The 26,771-nt window shown below is 38.9% G+C and overlaps 1 protein-coding gene across 1 annotated transcript in view; it reads left to right on the top strand.

Annotated features, from left to right (window-relative positions):
• Positions 1-26,771, top strand: part of Dally (division abnormally delayed protein) — a 187,525-nt gene that overhangs the window by 140,504 nt on the left and 20,250 nt on the right. The window contains exon 5 of the mRNA XM_078185960.1: positions 4,139-4,443. Within this exon, the coding sequence (XP_078042086.1) occupies positions 4,139-4,443 (305 nt within the window). The remainder of the gene's footprint in view (positions 1-4,138; positions 4,444-26,771) is intronic.

Here is a 26,771-nt window from a genome sequence, read left to right as displayed (position 1 = left end):
AGATATCGCTAACAATGTAAAAGTTACTTTGACTTTGTAATTATGCACGCCGTTGTATTTGTATGTAAAATAAATTGGACTTGATTAGGGTGTGACGGTGTTATGGACCAAATCATAAATAACAATTCGGAAATCGAGTCACGTTATTGTAGTATTAGTTAATATTATTATTATCTCCATAACAATTTCTAGTAGATTTGTAGATGCAGTTCTGTGATCATTTCGTGCACTAACCTCTTTTGAATAGTTTTCTCAAGATATATCAAAAGTCACTCGCAATCGGTAAATGAGGCATTCCTGAGGTCATTGAATTAACATCTGGATATATATAATTAGAATAAAACACTGCATCGTTGAATTCATATATATATATCTGTAATTTAAGAAAATGTATTAGCGTTGTTCAAAGAATACCATTTTCTCTGAACGAATAACGTTGAAAACAAACTGAAAATAATATTACCAAATGTAGTTCGTTTGCGCGAATATTATTTCTAGGTCGAAGAAGTCACGTCGATGAAAATTTCGCGATCGGATAGCTATTTTATAGGTTCGTGCATGGCATGGACCACTACGTTCGATAAGAAAAAGATCAGGATAGAGAAAGTCGGAGAAAAATGGCTGTCCGAGCGGCTTTTATTGCATGCGCTGGCTGAGCCGTTAAAGATATATCAAAATCATGTATGGAAGAATAGTTGGCTGTAAAAATGACTACAAAAATGTCCGCGACAGCGTGCACATACTAGGCATCCATAACGGATAGCCTGCAATAAGCGGTTTTATGTTTCGTTTGGCTGTAAAGCGCAAGCATCGAATTTACGAAACGTATTTTCAACAAATGCTTTCATTTACATGATCGCAAATGCAATTGCCATCTCGTACACGTCGATGTAACTTACGAACAGAAAATCAGAAATGTATTAGCTTGGGGAAAAAGAAATCCATTATTTTTCGGTAGACGGGTGTAGCGATCGATATCTGTTAAAGTATCGATCAAACAATTTCAGATTTATGCTCGTTGGAAAGGTGTCATTTCGCACTTTCAAAAATTATGGTTTCAGTTTATGGTTGGTCCATTCTGTTGCAAGCTACAGAATGTTAAAAATGGAAGTCAACATAGAGAAAATTCGGGACATTTTACAATTTTTCGATTACAAGACTTCTACGAGAGAGGCATTATGAAGGTACCTTTAAAATGGCAACAAATTATAGAACAAAACGGTGCATATTTGACCTAAGTCGGACAATCGGAAACATGTTAAATAATGTCTTGTAGTTCACGTAAAAATAATGGATTTCTTTCTCCCCAACCTAATATTTTCATACGAGGCGTTCAGTGCGAAAACAACTTGGGACACATATTATAGAACTCAGCGTACTTGCGCATAGAAGTTAGTACGATCACGATGGATTCTGCAAAAACAATTTCATTCGAGTTTAGACGTTTTTATACCCGGTGTCTCGTACAGGCTGGAGCGTATAGAACGACTATGTAATTCGTTTAAAGCGAGCGAACGTTATTGTGGAACATAGAGATAAAAGGTGTCATAAAGAATAGAAGGAGAGAATAAAGAAAACCGAAACGAAAATAAAAAGAAGAAGAGAAAGCGACGAGGACCGAAGGCGACGCTCCTACGCCCACGCGTACTGTCTTAATTACAACAGGCCTGATGGACAGTTTTACGATTATACCAGTTCGAGAGGCTCCAGCGCCGGCTTATTTCCTTTTATAGCCAGCGTTAAAAAGTAATTAGGACGGTTGAGCCGCAGAAGCTTGACGAGAGATGCGAACGATAACCTGAATGACGATCGTGTATGGAAATGTTTCTGCCATTGCTGCATCGAGACCGGCGCTTATTGCTTGCCATTTTGACCTAGTTGTCTACGAAATGTAAGCGTCGGATTCGTTTTCTAACGACCACGCGACACAAAGTATCGAAATATTAGGTTGGTAAGAAATTAATGTCGGTTTTCGAACTTTCGAACTTTGACGCATGTTTTGAGATAACAATTCACTTTTCTCTGTTTACCTTCCAATGCCATCTTACAGTGCACATGTCGTGCTGCATGCTGATAGGTATGCTTTTGTTTGTACTGTTAATTTGTGCTCACTTGAAGTTATTGAATTCGTAATGGATACCAAGCAAGTTCGCGTAATATTCGTTCGAAGAATTTATCAATTCCAGAACAACAGAATTTTACGCTACTGAAATTAACAAACTGTCAATTTATTGGCAAGAATCTGTAGATTGTAATGGATCTTATTTTGATTAAAAAAACTTATTCCGATTTAAAGATATGGTTTGGAAATCGACATTATTTTCTTACCAACCTAATAGTATGGCGTAATCGAATATTAACAACGAACTTGAATATTCGATAACTTTACGGTCAATATTTGGGCAGTGAATCGATTTGAATACCAAAGAGGAGATACATACTCATTTCGTGATTCCTGATTAATATTCGATTAATCTATCATTGCAAATGATATCGCTCGATTCTCATGTATTTAACACAGAATTACGAATTATTCAAATTATTATATGTGCATCGTAAAAAGAAAACAATATGCTCTGCAAAGCTGGAACTTTATCAGTTACACGACGAATCAATATTTAATCCACGTGCGATATAATATATTTATATTAGTATTTTAAAATTTTTGTCTTTTTAATGGCATACCGGTTTATTTAAAAAAGATTTATACATATCCATACATAATAAAAAAAGGTATTGTTCGTTTGGAAATAAATGATTGCCTTTCTCAGAGTTTTAAAGCTGACACTATTGTTCTCCGTCCCGTTGTTTCCTTCTTGCACGCGATTCCACATCTTTTTATCTTGCGATAATAATAAGGTGATTAATCTTCCGAAAATATGGATTCCCGAGTCAATAAAAACGAGCATCTCCGACGCGTTGTACTTTACGAGTTGAATTATGGTTCCGAAGCTGCCGAAATTGTTTGCTATACTTGCAACATTTACAATTTCTTCATCAACAGTCGTGACCGGTGAAAAGATACAACGAAGTGGCCCAAGATCGATCGAGTAGAAGCAAATGTATTAAAAGCGTACTTTTCTTTACAATTTTTCTTTCGACTGTATTACCACCGCAAATGAATAAGTAATTAGTAGCGATCTCACAGACCGAGGATAGTAGGGAAGGGTTAACTTATTTTGAATTCATGGAATTGCGTGAGCGCGAGGCTGGCAATGAAAGTGGTAAAACATAAGCCATGGACCATAAGAACCGCGCATGCGCATGGCCTACGGATGAGGGAGGGTAGTATCAAATCCCTGTAGGGAGAATCTAAAGACCATTCGCCACCCTTGTGTTGTACCCGTTTCTTATTCGGGAAACTACGCCTAAAATTTGAATTCAGCTGAAGGTTACAATCCAGTACGGTATTAGTACACAGAAAGAAAACCCATGCTGGTAATTTCAACGAGCACTTGCAAGAATTCCTCATTTTAATTTTTCGGTATCACTACTATACCGTTCGGTGGTGGTCAGTTGTGTTTCCTCAACCCTTTGCACTACGATGTCCTTCAGAACCACGTTGACGACTACTTCTTCGTTTTTAATAATTTCCTTGATGTCACGAAAAGATTTTTGTTTCTCGACTGTTCTCACTTACTCACGTTCCTAGATTTTGATGACAGAGAATTCAAATTTTGTTTCAATTTAATAGAAATGATCGACAGCCTTACTTATTGAATCATGCACGAAATGTTCATCACGAGTCTGGCTCGTTATTACAGTGCAAGGGGTTAATATCTAATCTATATCTGGGCGGTATCTAAAATGCAACATTTTACGATTCTATAAAATAACTAACTCTACAAAATACCAAAAAAGCTGGCATTTTTGTCGAATTATGAAATAGGTTGCACTTGAACGCTGCGCAAATTCAACTTGATAATTCAAATTTCAAATGCAGTTTCCCAAAAAAGGAAACAGGTATCTGTACTATGACGTCACAGAAAGGTAGCGGACTCTTGCTTCCCCTTTACCTCTTTTATGCCCCGTCCGTGGAATGAAAGAGTCGCTCTCTTCTTGCTCCAACGCAAACCCGCGCGAGCTTCTTGACCGATCGAAATTTCGGAAAACTAAAGAACTCTGTTACCTGTTACAGGTGGTAATAGCATGCGGCCGGCCGGAACTGCAGCCGAAGAACGAGGGAACCGTTACGCCTTCGGATGCAGCTGCAGCGGGGAAATCGGCGACGGCGGGCAGCAGCAGCAGCAGCAGCAGCAGCCTCGAGATGCACGCAGCTGCGCCTCCTGTCACGCATAGAACATTACCGACGCAGTTGCACGTGCAGCTGGGTAATTTCTTGGCCAGTGTCGTCAGGTCCCGGACCTTCTACGGCACTCTCGCCGACCTGATCTGCGAGGAGTATCCCGACAAACGGTGTTGGAATGGCGAGCACGTCGGAGAGTGAGTACACTTGCCGTTTTATCCAACGGCGGCACCAACAAACTGCCGGTAGTACGTGAATTATCGCGACGGAACGCCTCTCTCTCTCTCTCTCTCTCTCTCTCTATGCCCATACGTCCGCGCTTTCGCGGGCCGGAAGTATTAAAATCATATTCAAATACGAGCGAGACTTTTACGAGCCGCGATGCTTTTAACACCGCCCACTCCCTTTCCTTGGGAAACTTCGGTCGAACGTCGACAACGACGACGGCGGCGGCGGCGGCGGCGGCGGCGTCGACCGGCTCCTACATACTGAATTTTTCGAAGAATTCCAGACACAGAATCACGAACCGCGACCCCGTCGCAAAAATGAATCTTTAAATCACACCGAGGAGCAAGGCAGTTTCCAGGAATACCAAAATTCCGGCGAATACTCGGTCGATATCTCCGTTTCTGGAAAACGCTTAGACTTTGGTAACTTCCATGCGACGATTATTCATGCAATCTCTCGCGATCTATCTGAACGCGGAATTTTTTTATCATTAATCCCTTGTTGTACCATGTTCATAGTTATAACGCGTAGAAGCTTCTCGATTATGATAATTTCTTAGAAATTAAAGAAAATTTATATTTATTGTGTCCACCGAGCGACAAAGATGCCTGCCATGTTTTGGAAGAATTATTAGGTTGGAAACTATGAAACGGGCGGTATTGTTTAGTCTGTGTTCAGCAGTGGCGCCCGTTTCATAGTTTCCAACCAAGACTGGAGTCGTTCAGCCTATGACCTAACGATGGTTAAACCAACGAAAGCATTTGTTAACTACTATACACAACGATCGGTTCGATTAAATTTATACGTTAAATATCTTCATAAATAATGCCCATTCACACAAACGCGCGAGGATGATTTAAATGCTTTTGTTTGGATTCATCAAAAATAAATTCATTGAGATTGCTGGCCCGATATCCATGACCCTTGTTAGCCGTACTCGTGTCAAAAGACACGTCGAGCGTTGAACGACGTGCACTCACTTTTGCGCATCGCTGTATCTCGATGCAAAACAGTACGCGTCGGACGAGAGAACAGATCGGCCAGGCAAAAGGAATGCGGTTTCGATAAGCGTTCGACAACAGTATCAATGTTTAGAGTGGAACTGCTCCATCTGCGACACGTATTTTCGTTGATGTCTGGAACGATCGCGTCTGCAAATCGGATTGCGTGACGAAGAGACTACGAATGTGTCAAAGGCGGGGTCAAGCCGGGACGAACGAAGTGCCTCTCTCGCCCGTATGCCTCGGCTGGCCTGTCATCTCAACGCAATACGCACTCGGCCAGACTATGGCGTGGAGTACCCGTGCCGCAAGGGAGCCTGTCAACGAGGCTTAACAACCCCTAACGTGCGAGCGCGTTAGAAAATAGATTGAATCGCGCAGCGTCGCAAGCCCGAAACTGATCGAACGAAGTGCAGCAACCCCGGGGACCGGGATAAGTATCGCATCGGTCCAATGAATTGGCTCCAAGAAGAAGCTGCGCGGAGCTGTAAAAACGCGTTGCGACGATGACGCGTAAAACCGTCGCAACGTAATATCATCCCGAGACGAGAAACCAAGGAACGCGCAGTCGTAGGGAAGAAAGGGTTTTCGGGGAAGTCGTAGGTTTTAACGACAGTCGGGTCTTGCCTTGGTAGCTACCGCAACCGATGTGTGCAAATCAGTGTGACGATAGAAATGTAAATTCTGGGAAGGAAAAAGATCGTCGAGACTACTTTAGGAACCGATTAGCCTTACTCTTTTATGTCCGTCCAATTTGTATGATGAACAACGTTCGAAGAATGGAAAAGCTCTTTATGCGACCATTTCGCTGTTGCAATCTTTTTCAAAGCTGTGTAAGTCACTGTAGTTATATTCTATATGCTTGATTTTCTTTACATCTTCTTTAAATATGACACTTTTATAAAATATATAATTATATAATAATTAAATATATAACATGTAATAATTCATATAATATAATCAATTAGCTGTTTTTGACGAGTACACTAGTCATAAAGACATTTCAATATTTTATATTATGACTAATGTACTCGTCAATAACAGTTAACTGATTAATATAAAATCAATAAGATTTTAATCTCACACATACAATAAATCTAAAAACTTTGATATGAAATATATCGTAGTAAGTTCAAGGTATTCCGCATTAAGAAAATCGTCGTTTTATTTTTCGAAAATATTGCTACGCTTATCATGCTATGTATGATATCACTCTTCTCTCAATATTCTTTTACGAACACTTGCTTCTTTCCAACTACATATACTGGTAGGAACAAATGATGTTAGCTGACTGTATCCACAGCTAATAGATATTATGTCAGGATTCTCTAATACCATAGTATTTCCCATTCGGCACGTATCCCGTATTAGGACAATTCATCCTACATAATACTGAACGACCGAGCGCGGGTTTCATCTAAGAAAAGCCATAACCATCAATCCAATAATAGCTCGAAATGTTAACCTAGTTTGCGACTCGATAATATTATATTTCACGACGAATTTAGACGAAATGGAGCTTTTATTCTAATTAGCTCCCTCCAATCTGTTAGATTAGCACGCTTTTAAATATAAAATATGTTGCGACGTTTCCATGCCAAGTTTAACCCTGGATGACACTTTGACATATTAAGTAATTGTTAAACGCGAAATATATTCGATTAAAAACGATGAAATACTGAAAATTGTTTAATTCATATTAATCGATCATAGAAGACGTATTCTTTCAATTTCGTGATCTATTTTACTCGTTATTTCACCTGAACACGAGTACAAAATGTTTTGCTTATTGTTTGTTCAATTTCATTCAACCCATTTGCAACCGCGGCTGTGCCGCGTGAACTGGCTCGTACCGAAATCAGTGAATGACCGCAACGAGTTAAATCGCTCGGTCAAAATATGGGCTATTATTGCGTTCGCCTCTAATGTCTCTTGGCATTATTGTTTAACAATGTAGGTTAATCGCGAAATAAGAGTGAAATGAAATAATGAATTTCGAACCTAAACAGATAACATTTCTGTTATGTTAATCTTTATAAATGCATAATGAACATAATTTCGTAATAATATCAGTAACAATAATAAATTGTCAATATATAGTAGCACTAATTTTCACCTTGCAACAAACAGTGCATCGTTTTATTTTGTAGATCCAATTTTTTCAGGAAAATGACCAGCTCCAATTTTGCGCACGATATCTGCGGTTAATGCAGGATGTCCGCTACGTAAACAATGTTTATTCATTAATTCTTCCACTAATTCTTCTAAGTTTTATTTGATCAGATTTTATTTTCTTGCAAGGAGAAAACTATTTCAAACCATCCAACACGTGTAAAAATATCGTTTACCTATTTCACGTAGAGAACGCCATCGGTTGCGAACAAGTTAAATAACTTACTATATAAAATTGTACAAATAAGATGAAAAATAAATCGAGCCTTCAAAAAGTGGCGTTTAAAGTAGTAACCGAATATCCAGCTGACTCGATTCCGTAAATTGTCTCCACCGGGAGCATTTTCGATTACAGAAGTCATTTCAAAGCTACAACTAACTATTAGGAATGGTAATACGCTTCTTAATATTCCGTAAGCATCGGGAAATTTTAAATTGCTAATATTTAAGAATAACAGATTAGAGAAAAATTCCTTTCCATCGGGCCAATTATGCAGAGTAGATTTGTGCGGATCTATGTTTTATTCTTCTCGACTGCAGGGCAGAGGTGCGTGGATAAGCTGTTCGCATTAGAAACAATCGTCAAGAAAGAGAATTGCTTCGCGATATGCATGGAGCATAAACGCCAATAACCGAGTCATCGCCGAGGAATGATTTCCAAGCACGTACATAGTTTTCCTCGTTCCTCGTTCACTTTTTTTGCGGTCTCCCTTTTCCGTTTCCTGTACATGGACTATTCTATGTGAAAGAATAAGGACAATATTTAATATATTTTATTATGCCCAGCTCCGTTTCTGAGAAAATTGAATGTAAAGTTTATTTATCTTTGTACAGGATTTAGTTATCTTTCACCGCTGAATTGTCCGTTCAAGATAATATTAAAAACATTAACTGTTGCGAACTATGCATTAAATGGAATGTTTTCATGATTGTTAACTTTCGTTAAAGCTACCTCGTACAATTGTAATTACTACTTATGCTATCTTCTATACATACACTCGGAACGATATATGTATATCAGCCAGTATCAATTTTTCTGTATCACTAAACACTGCAATCAATTTCAAGTGAAAAATATGGCAAATTATTAAAATATGCCCTTGGAGACTGACCACGCCCCTTGGGACTTAACCCCGCCCTCTGAGATTGACCATGCCCACTTAGGTATTTGCCACACCCCTTTGCGAATAACGTAACGCCCTTTGTGATTGGCTATACCTCTTTCAAATTGACCACGCCCCGTTTAGGTTTGTATTGTCGAATTGGAGATTGGCTCAGTCGATTGTTACATTTGCCACGCCCCCTATGGGTTAGCGTCGCCGCCTTGGAGATTGGTCCCGCCCATTTTCTTATTATCCACTACTTCTCTTCTACTTTCGTTTACTTCTCCCAATTTCAAATTCCATTTGTAGGTCTTTTAGGACAGATTTAAGGCAGTTTTAGAGCCCATCTAGGGCATATTTAGAGCAGTTTGAACTAAAATTTTTTAAAATAAATTGTTACATCGCTAGATAAATAGTATAGAAATATGAATGACTTTAATGTTAAAATGAAACTTTCTCTCGTGTACATAAGTGTATTAAATAATATACTTATATTATATACGCATATTCCAATAATTGTAAAAGCATTGGAGTTGCAAAATACTTGGATTAATTTCTCTAAAACGAAAACTTTTTCACTTCTCTAAAATATCGTTTTCTATACTATTTTACTTCTAAGCCCTCGTAACATAACTGATTAAAAGACTACCACCATTTCATAATCTCCATAATTTGCATCATTTAATATCGACAACTTTAACAAATTCTCTCCTTGTTGTCACGAGAAAGGAAACGTCGTGGATATCGTACCATTCCGGAAATCGTTTGGTCGAGCATAATGCATACTCGGGAAAATGTTGTTTTCTTCACGCAAACCGAGGCGCGCAACATACGAATGTTATTTAAGAGGACAATGATCCGGACGTCACGAGTGACAAGCATGAATATCAAACGTGTGCAAATTCGGTGCAGGAAGCTGTCAGCCAAGTATAGAGAGGAACGCGAGAAATGCGGAGAACGGAGCACAATATATTGCACTCCCTCGACGAAGAAAATTTTCATTGGTAATACGAGGTGAAACTGACCTAACACGGAAGACAGGATCGCCGCGGTAACACAAACGACGGAACCTCCGACGGGACCTTTTTTTATCGTTAACAAACAAGGTTACATTTGAAGCCGATTTCTCAGCCTGAAATTCACCGCCGAATGCAAATTGAACCGTGATTAATCGAGATCATTAAATGGAATAGTTTCGTTCAGCTATAACAGTAGTTTCGATTACGAATTAGGCGCGTAAAATGCCTGCGCGCGTTCAACTGAAATATTTCACTAATCCATTGTCCGTTGGAACAGACGCGGCAATATATTCTAAAATATTTCGCAGCTTTGTCGAATAGAAATCATCTCGTCGACATTGCCAATTGTTGTCATTAACCTGAAGATTATGGTATGGAAAATACAAATTTTCTGGTTCGATTGCCAGAGACAAATGAACCAAGTATAATTTACCACTAAACCACTAAATCTAAACGCACAAATGTATAAGAGAAAAATTAAATTAACAAGTTCGCTTGGTAACAGCATTTGTGATTACATCGATTGCAATTTATCACTGTCTCTCTTGTGTACGAATGTACGTCAAAGGTATCACAGATGCACGAGTGCTACTTGTTATACCGCTTCTTGTCTTTAGGTCGCGATCTAATTGGAAAACGGCGACTAAAAATATTTTTAATAGCTCTATAAGTTATGAAACGACAATGCTTGAAAAGGAGATCCTTAATATTTTTCAATAACCCGACCCAAATCGGAATGACATTCTGAAACGCAAATTATTCAATTATCCTTTATTATGCTTCTCCACTGAGTAGGTTAATACGTATTCTAAAAATACAGGGGGATCGTGTAAAATCTATATCACTGTTCTAATTTTCGTAGGAAAGTCGACGCGCGTTATTCTTTTATTCGAAAATTTTAAATATCTACTAAATCAAATTCATTTTCTATTCGCGTGTAACGAATAAAAAAATCAATCCTATTCGTTCTTATCTCGCTCGTTATCCCGAAGAATATTCGTTCAACACTGACAAACAACAGAATAAATTTATTCATCGGAGCATACGTGATAATAAAAATAACGCGAGGTCCAAATAAATAGTCTTGTTAGTTACTGCTAGGCGACGATAGGTTCGACGTTAAATAATGTTACACCGGGGACGTTAATCTCGTAGCGACGAGCGAAAGTCGATGTTACCGTTCGCAACGCGAGCTGTCTACGGCGCAACGAGGAGAGAGATTGTCGTCGACAGGGAGGGTGCGATTAAAAAGTGTAAATTTCGGATCCCCTTGGCTCGTCGAACACCACGGACAGCGGCGCGTGGGCGACGTATCTAGGAGAACAGGGGAATCGAAACGGGACGATTCGGAGTTTGCGGAGCGAAGCGATAGGAATAAGAGGACGGCAGGGGTGGGGTACACGAGGTGGCAAGTGGGGGAGGCGAAGCTATGACAGCGAGGAGAATAAAAGAGGACGGAGAGAATCGGAGTAGCCTGTGAGACGCCGAACCGCCAAAGAGTCTGGCAACGGGAGCAAATGGGCGCCACGATGTCGCCCACTTTTCCTCTCTGCGTGTTGTTCCGGCGGCCGTGTACGTATGCGCAGGAAGTTGTACGTGTGCCCGGCGACGGCAAAGAGGAACAGAGGAGAGCCACGGAACTGAAAGAGATGTAACGTGGGGTGCTGCTGATGCGTTTGCCGCGAACATGGCCAAACGTCTCGGCTACGAGGTCACCATGTCGCAACATACTCTATGCTATTTTTCGCTCGTCCGACATCTTCGTCGCTCCTTCCATTTCTCTCACACTCCTACTTCTATCAATTGCGTTTCATGTTACAACCGAGGGATCCTCCCGCCTTCGGCACTCGGAAAAACTCCGATATTACTCGACCCGACCTTCTCGAACAGCTCCCCGCGTTGCGCATTAGTCGGAATTACCTAAGCGAATTAATGAAATCCACCAAGTTTTGCATTATGAATTAGAAATCGATGCGGCATGCTGGCTGTGTAATACCGACTCGCTCCCATAATTTTCTCTGGCAGGGTGTCTCTCGCTGGCTCGATTCTATCGATAAAAGGCGCTGAACGGGAACGAAATATGTGTGAAATTGTTATGGAAATACGCTGGTGTGAGCAATTACAGTCTTAAGGCGACTTTCATATTTTTAGTGCATTTCCATGTGCATTAGAAATAATTAAAAAGAATAATATACGAGGACATGTATTTGTTCTATATTAGAAATAATAGAAAGTTGAGAGACACGAGAATATACTTGTATATTTGTATATTAGAAATAATAGAAAACAGATATGTTTAGACATGATGTTTCATTAAGTTTTTTTTTAAATATCAGTAATAATATATGAGTTACTTTAAATATATAATTATGCACACCGCTATATATGTAGACGATTTTTAAAATAGTTTATCTTTTCCGAAATTGTATTAGACGAGTTGAATATTTTTGTAATAACAGAGGGTTCAGTTTACTAAACAGAGATTGTGTAAGCATTTTTTTCAACAAAAATAACAGTTCGGTAGCATGATACCAGAAATAAAAGTTTTTGCAAACTTTTTTTCAACTGGTTCGGTCTAGTTTTAAAAAAGTTATTTCTTTTTAAAAGGTATTCGTGTGTGTTTGTTCGCGACTGCAATTTACACTGTAGCTTTCATATAATTCTGATAAAAAAAATTATCAACGTTTTATTACCTTTATATTGAGTCTCCGTAGAAAATTAAATGGACATGCAGAATAAGAAAATATATAAATAAAAACGTGTAGAATTGAACACCAAAAGAATTTCATTTTACATAAAAGTTAACATATTAAAAGTAGTACATTGTTCAAAAAATTTTTATTTCACGATCTGTAATTTTAACTTATTGTTCGTTAATTTGACTGTTTTACACGTTTGCATTAAGAGGTACGATAGTTCACGATATCACAATTGCAAATTCTGTGTTGTAATGGATACTCTCTTACGTTTTTACCATGCTTGCGTTATTGTGAAAAGTTTTTTTGCGAAATCTCGTTTCAGGATACCAAGCAACGTCCATTTGTCTGTATTTCCTTCGGCAAAATGCAAATCACCGTGTCTGCTGGCAACGTGCAGACTCCCCAATACTACAAAGTGACTTGTCATTTTTCTCAATTTCACGGATGGTATTTTTTGTACTTAATTTTGCTGCGTGCCGCCCCCCAAACTGTGATTTATTTATTCGTGCCGCAAATGTTGAATTTACTTTCATCCGCGTAAACTGATGAAGATTTATTTAACCATTTTAAAATAACTTGGAATGTTCTATACTATTTCTTATAATGGAAAGTTGATCACGTTGTTACGTCAGGAATTAAAGTAGGCTTTCTCAGAAATATCGAGAAAGCCATTTTGTAAATTTTTTAACCTGCTTCTCGTTGTCGCTTATGCTTTCTCATAGAACTGAATTGCTGTTGTTACGTGAGTGTGAAATGTTATTATCAAGCTGATTTGATAGACCATAAAAATATGAACGCTTTCTCGGTGAACAAATTTCCTACGCGTTATACAATTCGACAGAAATATAAAAATTTATCTAATGTTCAATGGTCCGACAAATTTAATTTAAGATAAGAAAAAGCACACTCGTAGGTAGAACACAAATTTCAAATAAATCATAAACAGTGATTCGCATGCATTCTTTGAAAAGAATTTATGCCGTGTTATGGCTCAAGTTTATGTCAAGTTTAGTTCTGAGAGGTTAAAGTTACTTTCTAAACGACATAAAGGTTAACCTCGGTGCTAACAACTCCGAAATCATCCGAAAAATAGCAGACAACGATAGACGAAAATGATCGTATTAAGGACGATTAAAAGTGAAAAGTATATATCACTATTTTACGGTGACAATTGACATGAAACAACGACATTATCTACTTCTGGATACGACCCGACATATGTATCCTCCTCCATTTTATGCAAATCATTTCCCGCCGTAGCGCTTGTCATCCCAATTCTTCGGAGCGCTGTATCATCCGCTAAGTTTTTCATTGCTTCCGAGTTTGACCCCGTTTGTCTCGCAAAACTGTCATTTGCCTATAAATAATAGATAACTGTAGAAGGAGATTATCCGGATTGCCGGGAAAAATATCATTTCTTATTAATGGAAAAAGTGGCCGCGGATTGAAACCCGACTAGGTTCATACGTAATGTACTAATGTAATTTTGATCCTTCGTACCTTTTTCGTTCCTAGTTCAATCTTCTTAAAGCTACTTACTCATAGTTCGTACCGTAGCTGGTTGAAATCCACGGCGATAGGCAGCGTGTTATTCGGAATATGATCCAGTTCCTTATTTTCGTATTTCACTGCGTATTAACCTATTTCACGGTGTTATTCTCCGCCGTTTTCCGTTTTGTTTGACCCCGTTTGCCAGACTTTTCGGCCATTCAACGTCCTACATACCGCATTTATTGATGCCTTTTTCGGGCGTCTTTCAATTACGCCAAATCGCAGCATCTGCAATGCAGTCGCTTCTTTATTCGCGCTTGCTAACCGTGATACTACTTATTTAAAAAGCCTGTCGGGCGAATCATAATCGTAGTTACTGCTCCTGTTACTTTTTATGTAACATAAAAATTGTCCACGTTAATCGCAAGCTACGGAAACTGTATAAACATTTATTTGTCGGATTTGTCATTTCAACGAGACTAGATTGCGGATGATTGTGCGAAAGAAAAATGGTATAAATTAATTTTAAAAAATATATAAATGGGGTGAGTGATATCTTTCTCTTGAACAATTGCAACCATGAAAGTGATTTTCTTTTCAAAAATAGCATTGTTCAAATTTATAAAAGAGTACAATAATCGCTTGAGCCCCCGTTTTTGGATGTACAAATTTGCGGCTTTGTCTACAGTTGTTATCGAAAAACGGTGACCAATGAGAGGCGGGATCAACCAGCGGGCGCCGAGTCAATGAACCGGGTTTCATCCGCTTGTTGGCTTGGCCGCTTTGTGTCAGCCGAGCTCGCCTCTCATTGGTCACTATTTTTTCCCAAAAACTCGTAAACAAAGCCGCGGACTCCGCTTGCGCCATGGAAAAAGTTTGAGTAACTTTTGGGACACCCTGTATTCTTTTGCTCGTTACAATCGTGATAATATTGTTAAACATTATTCAGCAAGCCGCAGCAAAGAAGCCAAATATTTTAGCACTTAATAATAATTCGTAATAATTCGTAAATATTCTCAGCGAGATTGCCTTATTTACAATTTTATTTAAAGTAAACACATTTTAACACGGTATTAACATTTATGTCACCCGAGTATTACGTAACTTTATTAAAATGGAAGCAACCGAGTCGTTCGAAAAAAGAACTGTTACGCAAGTAAACACGTAAAACTTTCAGCAACGTGGCCTATATACTTTTTGCCGCGAACTGTTGCAACCGAAGCGTTAAGTAAATAACCGGTAACACGGATTTTCCGGTCGAAATTTTCTTGCAAATTAATCAATTTCACACTGCGCCCGAGAGGCTAACATCCGGACTGAATTATTTTTATTATTCGTGCACGACAGAAGAAACCAGCCTCCATCCTCTCTCTGCCACATTTGTCTCTCTCTCTCTCTCTCTCTCTCTCTCTCTCTCTCTCTCTCTCTCTGTTTCCTTTTTCTTCTTTCTCTTTCGGAAACTTCTTTCCGCAGTTTCTTGTTTTTGAGTCCGCGCCGCGGGTCTGTTTCGTCGTTTGTTTTCTTCACTTTCCTGTCCTCGGCGCTATTAGTCATCCCCACTTTCCGAACGTTTTTCCATTAAAAACTTACGTATGTATAATATCCGGTCTCGTCAGCACACATACCCTTGTCATCCGGACCTCCGGCGTCATGCTCCAACAGATTTCGCACACCTCTTCGTGCGATTACAAGATTGACAGCGTAAGTTTTTAATTGAAGCCAGCTCGGACGATTTAATAGGACGAAACAGCTTAATGACACGAGAATTCTATAGGCGATTCGAATGACACGGCGAAACCGCCATTACCATTTCCCATCTTTTTTTCAGGAGAATAGCCGGCCGAACGATTATCTTAATAATTGTCGTTCGCGGCCGTGTATTCCAAGATTGATCATTGGCAATCATTGGCATCCAGTTTCCGTCGAGTGATCCGCTTGCTCGCCGCTGCCGGGCGACTTCCTGCATACATGAATGAACAATTTTCTGAGAAATTAAAGCAGGCCATCGATCTTTTCCCCCTTGCTGGAATCCCGGCAATCTTCTGTAATTATTTTGGCGTCATTAAACCGGGAGTCCGAAGGTGTCGAGGGATTTAAGGTCAACCCGACAGAGGATTGCCTTGTGCGCGGACAAAGCAAAGCGTCGCACGTACCTGAAGTCGTTCTTGCTTTTATAATAAAATAGCACGAAACATCTGAAATACAGTCGGCGTAAAATATACTGTACACTGTACGTAAAATATACTCGTACACTGAACATCGGATTTTTGACGAATTGTCGATATTCGAACCTTTATCATTTCCGTAACAGCGTGCCGCGCGACAACGAATACTGGATTCATTTTAAAGCTTGGAACTCCTGCTTACGTTGTTCGGCGTCCTTTTCCCGTAATCTGTTTTTCCATATCGTGACGGATGGAAAATTGAAGGCATGCATTCTCTCGAACATTTTACAGATTGGAACGTCTGTAAATGCACTGGAAAATTTTATTCGCTGCTGAACCTAAGGCAGATTTCAAAATTAACTCTTCGCCCTCGAATCGATCTTAACTGGAAATCTGAAATAATTTTTCTCGCTTCTAATACTTCCCTTTTATATAACAAAATTCATTCTATGCGTATGAAATTGAGTCTCGTGACTCATGTAACAATTACACTTTCAACAAATTTTTCAATCTAAGCTTTGGTGATATCAATGAGAATTATTTTGGAACGTGTTGCAACAATTTTAATGGCGCCGCACAGCAAAGAGTTAAAGCCTTCTCTTTTTAAACATTGATGTACAATTTTTTTGAAGTCATTTATCGAGCTTCAAATGAAAGGTATACATCTTACTTCGTCTTCCGTTCGTCGTTTCTGTTTCATGAAATGACTGAAAAAAATTGCACACAACATTGTGAAAGATTGTTGTAAAAATTTGTCAACGTTTCAATTTGTAACATTTTCGAGTAAACCAATTTTCCGCTTGTTATAAATTGTTGAAGCACGATGGGAAGAACTGGTGGATAAACTGCGAAGGTAAAAGCTTCTAGTTTTTTTTTTTTGACGAAATTATAACAGTTTAAAAATGTCGACGCTGTGTCAAAAATATGAAATTCAGTGCTCGAATATGTTTTACGCTGATCGTATTTTCGCGGGTCAACGATTTACAAATTGTCGTGAAAATATTAAATGTTTACGTAGATTTTGTATTCTGTAACCAAACGAGAATCGTGCACGGAAAAATGTACGTTGTAAAAAGAAAATACCGAAATCACTGTGTTACATGTTTCATGTAAAATCATGATTTATTATTAATTGAAAAAGCAGTTAAAATACCTAATTGATTGCAAGCATTGAGAAGTCGTGTTGGCGGTAAAATTTAACGGTTAATAACATTAATATCGGAAGCATACAATCGGTTTATCAGCAGCAGTGGTCGCAAAAAAGAATAATTACAGCAGTTACGTTCGAATAAATGAATTCGGTGAAAAGAAATATTGATTCGGTGTCGAGCTATTGAGATTGAAATGCAACTACGTTCTGGCATCAATAATTGTACCGTCGCTGCAAAACGTAAACGTGGAATAGAGACTGAATTCTTTTCATTTCAAGCACATTATTAACGATAAAGCAGCTCTCGAGATTACAGCTTCGTAGGAAATCTTAAGGCAAGGATTTAAATTGGTTACCTCGTGATGGAAGTGCCAGTAGGAAGTAATGTAAGTGGACATGTTTAATAGGGTGCGATGGATAAAAAAAAATGTAGAGAGGGTTGAATTTTAATCCACTCCAGTCTTCAAAGACTATTTCAAGTGTTCGATAAAATAATGTTTCAAATATCAAATGCTGAATATCTTATTTTATTCTCAATTGCGTGATTTGCTTCGAAAATTATTTGTTCGTGATAATTAATTTATAAAGTAGCATTTGACCTGTACTTTTTAGCTTTAATTATTATTTTCAAAATCGTAATCACGATAAAATTATAAATAATTTATTTCATTTTGAATCACTTGATGCTTTGAAAATTTGTTCTTTGTAATAATTAATTTATAAAATTGCATTTAAATGTTACTTTTTAACTTTTATTATTATTGTCAAAATCGCAATTTCCAATATTTGTATACTATATACGGTTTCAGGAATTTCGCGAGGTTCTTGTTTCTCTCCGAAATTGATTGTCGTTTATCTTCACTGAAACATGACTAAACAGAGAATACATCCCACTACGTGTTCAATTAATACGTCCCTAATGACACCAGCCAGCTGAACAACGCTTGAGATTAAGACAGGAATGAATAGTCAAATCAAATAACCATTTATTCATATCTAACAACAAGAATGTTTTAGAGCTAATGATATGGCCGCCGAGTAATTCCAGCAAATGCGTTTGACTTATATGGTTTCAACCGCGTCTCATTTATTTCCATTGTTCCGTTCATTTTTATTTGTCTACTAATTCCTCCTTTATTCTCGTTCGCTTTCGCCGCTGATTTCTTTCAGATGTCAAATCAACCGCAAAGTTGAGGGCTCGCAGTACACGTCCAATTGTTGCATCCGACGGTGTAGAAGAGTCTTCTTCTCCTTTAAGACATGGAAATGCAAGTCGGAAAAATTATTTTCTCGATAGAAGGCGGAATTCAGAAAATACGGGCGCACAGAAATATCTGTTTATATAGAAAAGTACACGAGGCAGAAACAGACTCTCCTTCTGCATCGCATTCCTTTATACCTTCGTATAAATATACACACGTCGGTCCCCGGAGCTTGTCACGCATATTCGCAGACGTATTCCTGATAACTGCATCAGTATTATTACCTGACACCATTGCCGGCGTGTAGAATTTCCAGACGAAATGTTTCAAATAATCTTGGAAATATTAAATGCTGCGCGAGTCGGAGAAAATAATATTTCAACGCGAAATACAATTTCGTACAATAACGCAATTTGATTTAGTAACACGGACCTTAGGATACCGATTGTGCATGGAGCGTACAACATGTGCAATAGCACTGTGCATGATTTACACGAATACCTAAAATATTTGTGTCAAGGCACGCGCGTTTATACGGAGTCTGCGTTAGAGAGCGAGAAATCATTCTCGATATGGTCAATTCATTTCGATCCCAAATAAAATATTTTATTTTTGATATCTACGATATGAAACAAAACGAACAAGTAACGCACGAGTTACTGTATGAAATAATATTTTACTCGACGCTGTTGGACACGTTCCGCGGCTTTCCACGTCTTTCCTTTTCGAGTTCTACGATTCTTTTATCGTTGTTCAAACGTTCACCGCAAGAAACCTTGTACCTCCGCTCCGCTCAATAAATCCCATAACCATCTTTTATCGGAGATTATACTCCAATTTCCCTTCCGAAGGGAACGGGGAATTCGAAAACGAAATGTAATGGGACTGTGATGGACGACGAAAAGATGACGAATACCGCATAGGTGATCGTCCTTACGTTTTGTTTAATGTCACTGCGATCGTTACGAAAGGATTAATAGTATCGATGCGACACCGTTTACAATTATTATCGGAAACACGACGGGGCAAACAAATGATCGTCTGATAGAACTGTTGTAAGAAAAATGTGTATTATTAGACCCCGCGGCTATAAATTGCAATCGAAATAAGAGATACGACGCGTGGGCTGAATTAGGTGTTGATTGAGCTGACTTAGGAGACACCGTAGGTCATCGATTATACGAACTAACAGGGAGACAATTTGTTCCGTTGGACAGCTTTTCAAGTAACCGGTCTCTGAAGAGTTATAAATATTTCATGCACGGGCTGGAAATAAATTAATTTCGTGAAACAGAAATCTATCGCGCGAGTGACGTATCAAAATTAAATTAAAAGTAGATCTATTCAGAATTCGGTATTATCCGTATTGTTTCGAATAAATATTTATCTAAAATGCGAAATATCGACCAAACAAAAAACAGGAAAAGAATTTTTGTAGTGCGAAATGTCACCTTTCCAACGAGCATAAATCTGAAATTGTTTGTTCGATACTTTAACAGATGTCGATCACTACAGCCGTCTACGGAAAAAATAATGGATTTCTTTTTCCCCAACGTAGTATATATTAAAATTATATTGCGCGAGTCTAAAACACGATTAAAATATCAAATTTATTATGAAATCAATTTAGCGAAAATTTACTTATTCGCAGTTCCAGAAACTTCGCAAGGGAGGACAAAAGAGTAATAACGTCGTATCAAATTTATCGATCCGGCCGTAGATAACAGGGGAACGTCTCTGTTTTTCGTTTTGAACGGTTCACCCCGTACGCGTAAGTACAGGGGAAACGAAAGGGAATGGAAAGCAGCGGAAGGGCGAATAAGAAAGGAAGACGGGCCCCGCGGAAGATCGAATTGAATTACCGTGGAGGGCGAGAAAGGCGGTTTCACTTTTCCCTCGATTGGCTACGAGGATTGAATCATGGAAGCTCGAGACTTCCTGGACGGATCGAATCTCATTTAGATTTCTACCGTGAGATACTAGACGTCGGTTCCGAGCTTCTCGAGCTCTATGGCACGCGAACAGCATTCCTGTCTGCGCCGTAATCGTCTGCGATTTATACAATGCTGTCCAGTCCAGCTCTCCGAGGCACCCGGACTAGTTTGTCTCTTCCAGATAGTCTGGCGAGCGAGCGCTGATTTTTTGAAATATTCGGCATTTTATCGGGATTCCGTTCGAGATTCTGTTTTGTTAGCTGCCCCGTCGTTCGATCGCCTGTACCGGATTAATAATCGCGATATCCTGTTAACGCGCGTGTTCGGCGTTTCTTGTTCCGTCTCTTTTAATCACGTTTGTACAGCATACTCGCCGCCGGTTCTCTCTTTCCGCTCAATTACGGAATTTCTGTTCTTTACGCGTGCCCTTGTAGGTCGAAGCAATACGAGACGGTCAATAATAGGAATTTTTGTTATAGCTGCCCTCTGAGTGTTACAGTCAAGTTTCCAAGTTGTGCCGAGTTGTTAATAACTGGCTCAATCAGAAGTTTTGATACTTTCGCGTCGATAGTCCTTTTTCTATTTATTCTCTTCCTAGAATTTACTCCGAGAAAATTGCGCTTACATTGTTCGTTTGATAACACTTTATTTTGCCTATTTATTTGAGCGAAGGTTCCCGAAAATATCGATTAAATACTTAACTTTTATTTTCAAGTTATATTTTCACCAAAAGAATCGTTAATACTAATTATATCAACGTAGAGATAAAAATGGGAACAATAAGATATGCAATTATTAACTATGAACCTTGAAACTAATGAAAGGTTTAATTTTGATTTCAAGAAAGAGATATTTTAATAATATACAAATGAAAATCAATCGTAAAGATTTGAATGGCTGCCATAAATGCACGAGAATATGTCCGTCGTCCAAAGGTTAAGAAATTACAATGTACGACGAGGTTCAATGGAAAAAGAGTATGCAGTTTCTGAAACTTTTCATAGACATGTAATACCGATGATACTATAGGGCAATCCATCAGCTGATTGATAAGTTACTGTACAAAGAGCTATAGTCCGCCATTGTGCAAGAGTCAATAACCCGAAGCGAGATAATAACGAATAATAACGTTTACAATAACTCGACATAGGTGTACAAAATTAAGAAGGAAAACAGTGAAACTGTGCAGAAGTTCAGACCTTTACGCATTAGTTTGTTTTACAAATTGAATAACATAGGTTCGCAACTCATTTTGCTTCTTTCGACTGACGTGATAAAATCATCAATTCATAAATTCAATAAATAGTGAAACTTTGACGATGAGTAAAAAGTTTGTCTAAATCTAATTGGAAAATACATAAATTTCAATTTTATAAAAAGTATAAAAATAATTCACAGTTAAAGATTGTTTCCTTTAAAGGGAACTGTCGTTGTTGCAAGATTTAACAATTGTTTATCCAAGAAATAAATATTACAAAGAAGTAATATTTCTCGAGGATCAATTTTACTTCATCAAAGCTAATTTAGGCAGCCACAAAAGTTAGGTGAGTGTACGATTATTTCGAAGCTGTGATAAACGATAAGAACGGAGCGTAGAAATACATTCTATTGTTTAACATGGTAATATTTACACTGCAGCAAGCAAAGCATTGCGTATATTTCCACATAGCCATGCTGTCAAACTCAAAGATACGTAATAGTACATCTTCCCCCGAATTACTCATCTGAAACGAGAAACGTCTGAAAATTGAGCTATTATTGCAGCTCCTTAACCAAAGAAAGCAATTTTCCTCGGATCGAAACTCTTGCAGCTTTTATTGCAGACCCGACGTAAACGTGCTCTGATACATAAATACACGATCCTCTAGAATTTGCATACTTTTAGTTTTTCCTTTACCACAAAGAAGCGGAATTTCTTTTCCTATATTTTCCCAGCAGATCGTAGAAGAGTACTACTTTGAATAACAATCTTTCTAATATATTCTGATAAAAATTAAAAGTTAAAAGACGATATTCTTCCTATTTTCATCGAGTGAAGCATAATGGTGGTCTGTGAACCAAATTGATCAAACCGTCGATCGAATTAGTTCGATTTTATTGGACCTTCTGGGTTTGATTTTCGACTCTAAACGTGTTCATGTTGAATCATCGTAAATCCGTAGTACACGTTCCATCCGCAAAATCCCCACTTTAAAGAGCAACAAACGCGTTATCGTTCGTTACAAAGGAGCACGCTGGCTGTGAATAATCCGAGGAAGTGGGCATTACTCGGGTTACGCACAATCAGGCCGCGGGGTAGGACAAAAACAAATGCGACTGCGAAACAAATCTGTGCACGTGCCTCCGCGAGAACGTATCCCTGGATTCATTCGATTAGCGGCGTATCGATTAGTATTCGAATGAAATACCGATGCGGTAGTTCCCCTGCCCCTGGCTCATCGCGACGCCTCGGTCGTGCCCAAAAACGGTATACAAAAATAGACCCGACGTACAATGTGTTTTCACGGCCTAACTTTTTGGAACGCTAACTCCCAATTACATTTGCCATGTCATCCGCAACGGTATCGACACAGCGGAGAAATAGTAGATTACCGTCGCGAGCACCGACTGCTCTCTAAGCCAGCCTGTTTCACGCTTTGTCGGAAACGGCACGGTGCGCAAACATATTTAATCACATGTGTATATGTTCTAATAACTGCGATCAAAAGGTTCGAATTCGCCTGCTCGATTTCATTCTGGATGAAGTATTATGAGTCGAGGGTAACACGTGAGCGGAATGTAACTCCATCGACGCAATCGATGTCCTATGAATGGTATCAAAATTCGCCCAATTACCCGCACGGCATTGATGTCTGATAGGTGGCTGATATCGAACGTGTTTCTGAAAAAAAGCTAATCTCCGGAACGTTTTTCTCGAAAACTGAAACTTTATCCGAAAAATATTTTCATACTTTTAAAGGTCGTATATTACCGACTGTACTTTTTAACTGTTTCAGTTTGCTAAAATATTATTTAATTTACTGTATAAGAAGTAACGAAATTCCACGTGGCTAGAATAGCCATTAGATAATGTGCTAAAACTAATGAACACTGGTATTTCAGTGATATAATACATTTCATTTAAAATAACAATTGATAATGCAACAGTGATCTTAGCGCAATCTTTCGCAACTCATAAATTTACTCACCGTCAAATTAAGCTATCTAGTCGTGCAAGAAAGCAGATAAATCACCTTCACAGGGCGCAATTAGCACAGTCGATTGGCTCGGCAGAAGTGAAAGATCGAGTAAAAGGATCCGTAAAAGGACCGCGTCATGAAGAAGCTCCTATCAGAGTTACTATGCACGAAACAACTGCCAGCTGCTTGTCTTGTCTATGAATATAATATATAATAGTTCACGGGAATTTTGTTCGTGAAATCCGCTACCTGTTCCCATCAGTTCTCTGAACAGATTGGAGGATCGGTACCGTATGCATTTCCACGGAAATAAAAAGGTCATGATGGCTACTGAGAACTCGCCAGACTTTGCACATATTCCACGGTAATCCAGATTCATCGGAAGCAGTCCGAGCGGTCCGCCAGATTCCACCGAAATTTGAAAGCAAACATCAGCTTCATTAGACGCCATTGGGGATCCAACGCTCGCCGATATTACGAGGACCATCACCTCCATCAGACACCCATTTCACCGCTTTCCGCAGACGCGTGTTCCTTTTGTCCCCCAAAGGAGCAGACGATCACACAAATGTACCGTCTGAAAGTATTGCTATATGTCTGCTATCAAAAAGAAACCGGATTCCATCAATATCCTGTGATGCCATCGTGCGCTATTACCGATACTATCGATTCACGTGCACCATAAATGCGCAACATCCTTAGTTTAGATGTTACCGTACCTGTCGCTTATTTTTAACCCTTTCCCGTGCCATTTAGCTCGACGAAACTCGGGCCCGACCAATTTTACGCGTACTGGAGTTGAGAAAGTAAACTCTAATGCTTTTACGTTTATAGATGCCTTATTCGCTTTGCAACTGGCATAAACACGTCACTATCAGAAGATTCGTCATCACGGCCTTCACTAAACACTTTTGTACCTTGCATTTTTAAGGGGTTTCTTAAATTTTAATAATTGAACTGCTTCGTAACAGCAACGATAAGAATCGTGACTAACTGTTCTCAGGTACTGAGAGGAACTAACATTCAGTCACGAGCGTAACGGGCAAAAAAACAGACAGCGAGCTCGGCTTGTTATGTTTACGTTTGGCCCAAGTATGTATCTGTCGCGACTCAGACTCGCCATATTTATGTTTGGCCCAAGTATCTGGTCGCGAGTCTGACTCGCGATATTTATGTTTGGACCAAGTATCTGTTCGTGAGTCTGACTCGCGATATTCATGTTTGGGCAAAAATCTTCATCGCGAGTCAGACTCGCTAAAGTACGGGAAGGGGTTAATGCTGATAACAAATTTCCGCTGATTTTGATACATCGGAGAGAACATCGTTGAGAAGGAATTTGTTATAAACCATCCAGAATTTGTAGGTCGGTAAGACAATTGGCTTAGGCCTCGAAAGTCTGCGAGATGTCGGATCTATTCTCGTACCTCGTCTGCGGTTCAACGCATTCCTTATCGATCGAGTTGCGAGGCTAATTTTGTGCAAGTCACCGAATGATTGGCTCGCAAAGAGGAATAAAAAGGAGATCATGAGAGGCAGAAAGAGTAACCATAGGCTGTGGATAGTTTCGGTGTGACGGTGGCTTAAAAAGCCGCCGCCTCGCCGTTGATTAATAATCCCATGGGCGCAAGCTGCCTTCGCACGCTGCGCCCGTCCCTTTTCTTCACCTTTGTCCTTCTTCATCACCCTTGTCGCTCCCCCATCTTTTACTCCGGCTCTCCTCGTCCCGTCTTTTTCCAATTCTTTCTCTTTACCACCATGTCGCTGTCTTCTCTCTTCTCTTCTTCTCTCTTTATATCTTTCACTTTTTTCTCCCTTTTCACTTCTCTCTTTTTCACCTTTCGCTCTTCCCTCTTTCTTTCTCTGTTTCTCACTTCGGCTCTCGCTTTCCTTCTCGCCATTATCTCTTTCACTCTTTTACTCTCACCTCTACCTCCCTTTTTCTTTTTCTTTCTTTGTCTCTTTCCTCCTGTCATTCACTTTTCCTGCCTATCTTGTTTCCTCTCCTTCTCTCCTTTTTTATTTCGGTCTCTCACTCTTCCTTTCTCACACTTCTTCTTCCTGCCCCCTCTTCGCATACACGCATGTAGAGTTACACCGTGTCTCGTAATTACAAAAGCACCCCAAAATCCTCAACTTTTTACATTGCGGTTAACGCATTATAGTCTGGTAATATAAAAATGTATTTTTTGGATTTTACACTCTGTGCATTAAAAGCCGGCGATTTATTTTTTGTAATAATGTATTATGAAGCAAAGTGCATACTTGCATCGTAATCACAACGAAAATGCCTAATAAAATAATGCGTAATAAAGTAATCAAATAACTACGTAGTCACAATTTAATTGTGAAATAACTACCGTACAATATACTGTTAAAATGTGTCTGTTACGAGCAGAAGCTTCCACGCGGACAGCCGGGATCGTATATTTCTCTGGAATGGAGTAAATTTTATACGATAAGAAAAGAGAGAAATAGAGTGATATCAATTATTTCTTGTTTCGTAACTATAGAATCAACAGAATAGATTTTTCCATTCGACTTTTCCATCGAATCGACTTTTATTTCCAACGAATTCAAATATTCGATCTGGTGCATTTCCAATTAGACGTCGTTAAAACGAAACTTGCGAAAAACAACCACTACGGGCTTGGTTCTATATGTATAAATCACTAACGAGTTGTGTTTCGCGAAACGCGTTTTGTAAAAGGATACATTGTTCCTAAACCCTTTGCCCTCCTATGCCGAGTATAACTCGACATTAGTTTTTATCTCAGGAGCTCCATTGTCGAGTTCCACTGGACATTATTTCATGTCCAAATAAATATATTTTTATGAAACTTGCGAAAGAAAAGCAGGATTGCATCCTGGAAATTGTTTCAAAAGATATCATACTCTTGAAAATTTCAAAATATGACAATAGTGTAAATGGAACCGGTGTTCAAGTGAATTTGTTTCAGCCTTTATTTATTTAAATTACCTCATTTTTTTAGTTAAAATAAATATCAAATAAAATACTTAAAAGCGTTGGGAGCTGCTGGTAACGAAATTGAAATAAAATTCGGAACGCAAAGGGTTCATGCGACGTCGACCATGCAATAATTCATTAATTATTGCATCAACTCCTGCGTGTAAAAATTGCAACATTTTTGGTAATTTTATGATTAGGAGACGCAATGCATTCA

This window comes from Augochlora pura, chromosome 1, assembly GCF_028453695.1.
Source record: "Augochlora pura isolate Apur16 chromosome 1, APUR_v2.2.1, whole genome shotgun sequence".
NCBI lineage: Eukaryota > Metazoa > Arthropoda > Insecta > Hymenoptera > Halictidae > Augochlora > Augochlora pura.
Note: the sequence above shows the minus strand (reverse complement) of the source record. Positions and strands in the feature narration are given on the sequence as shown.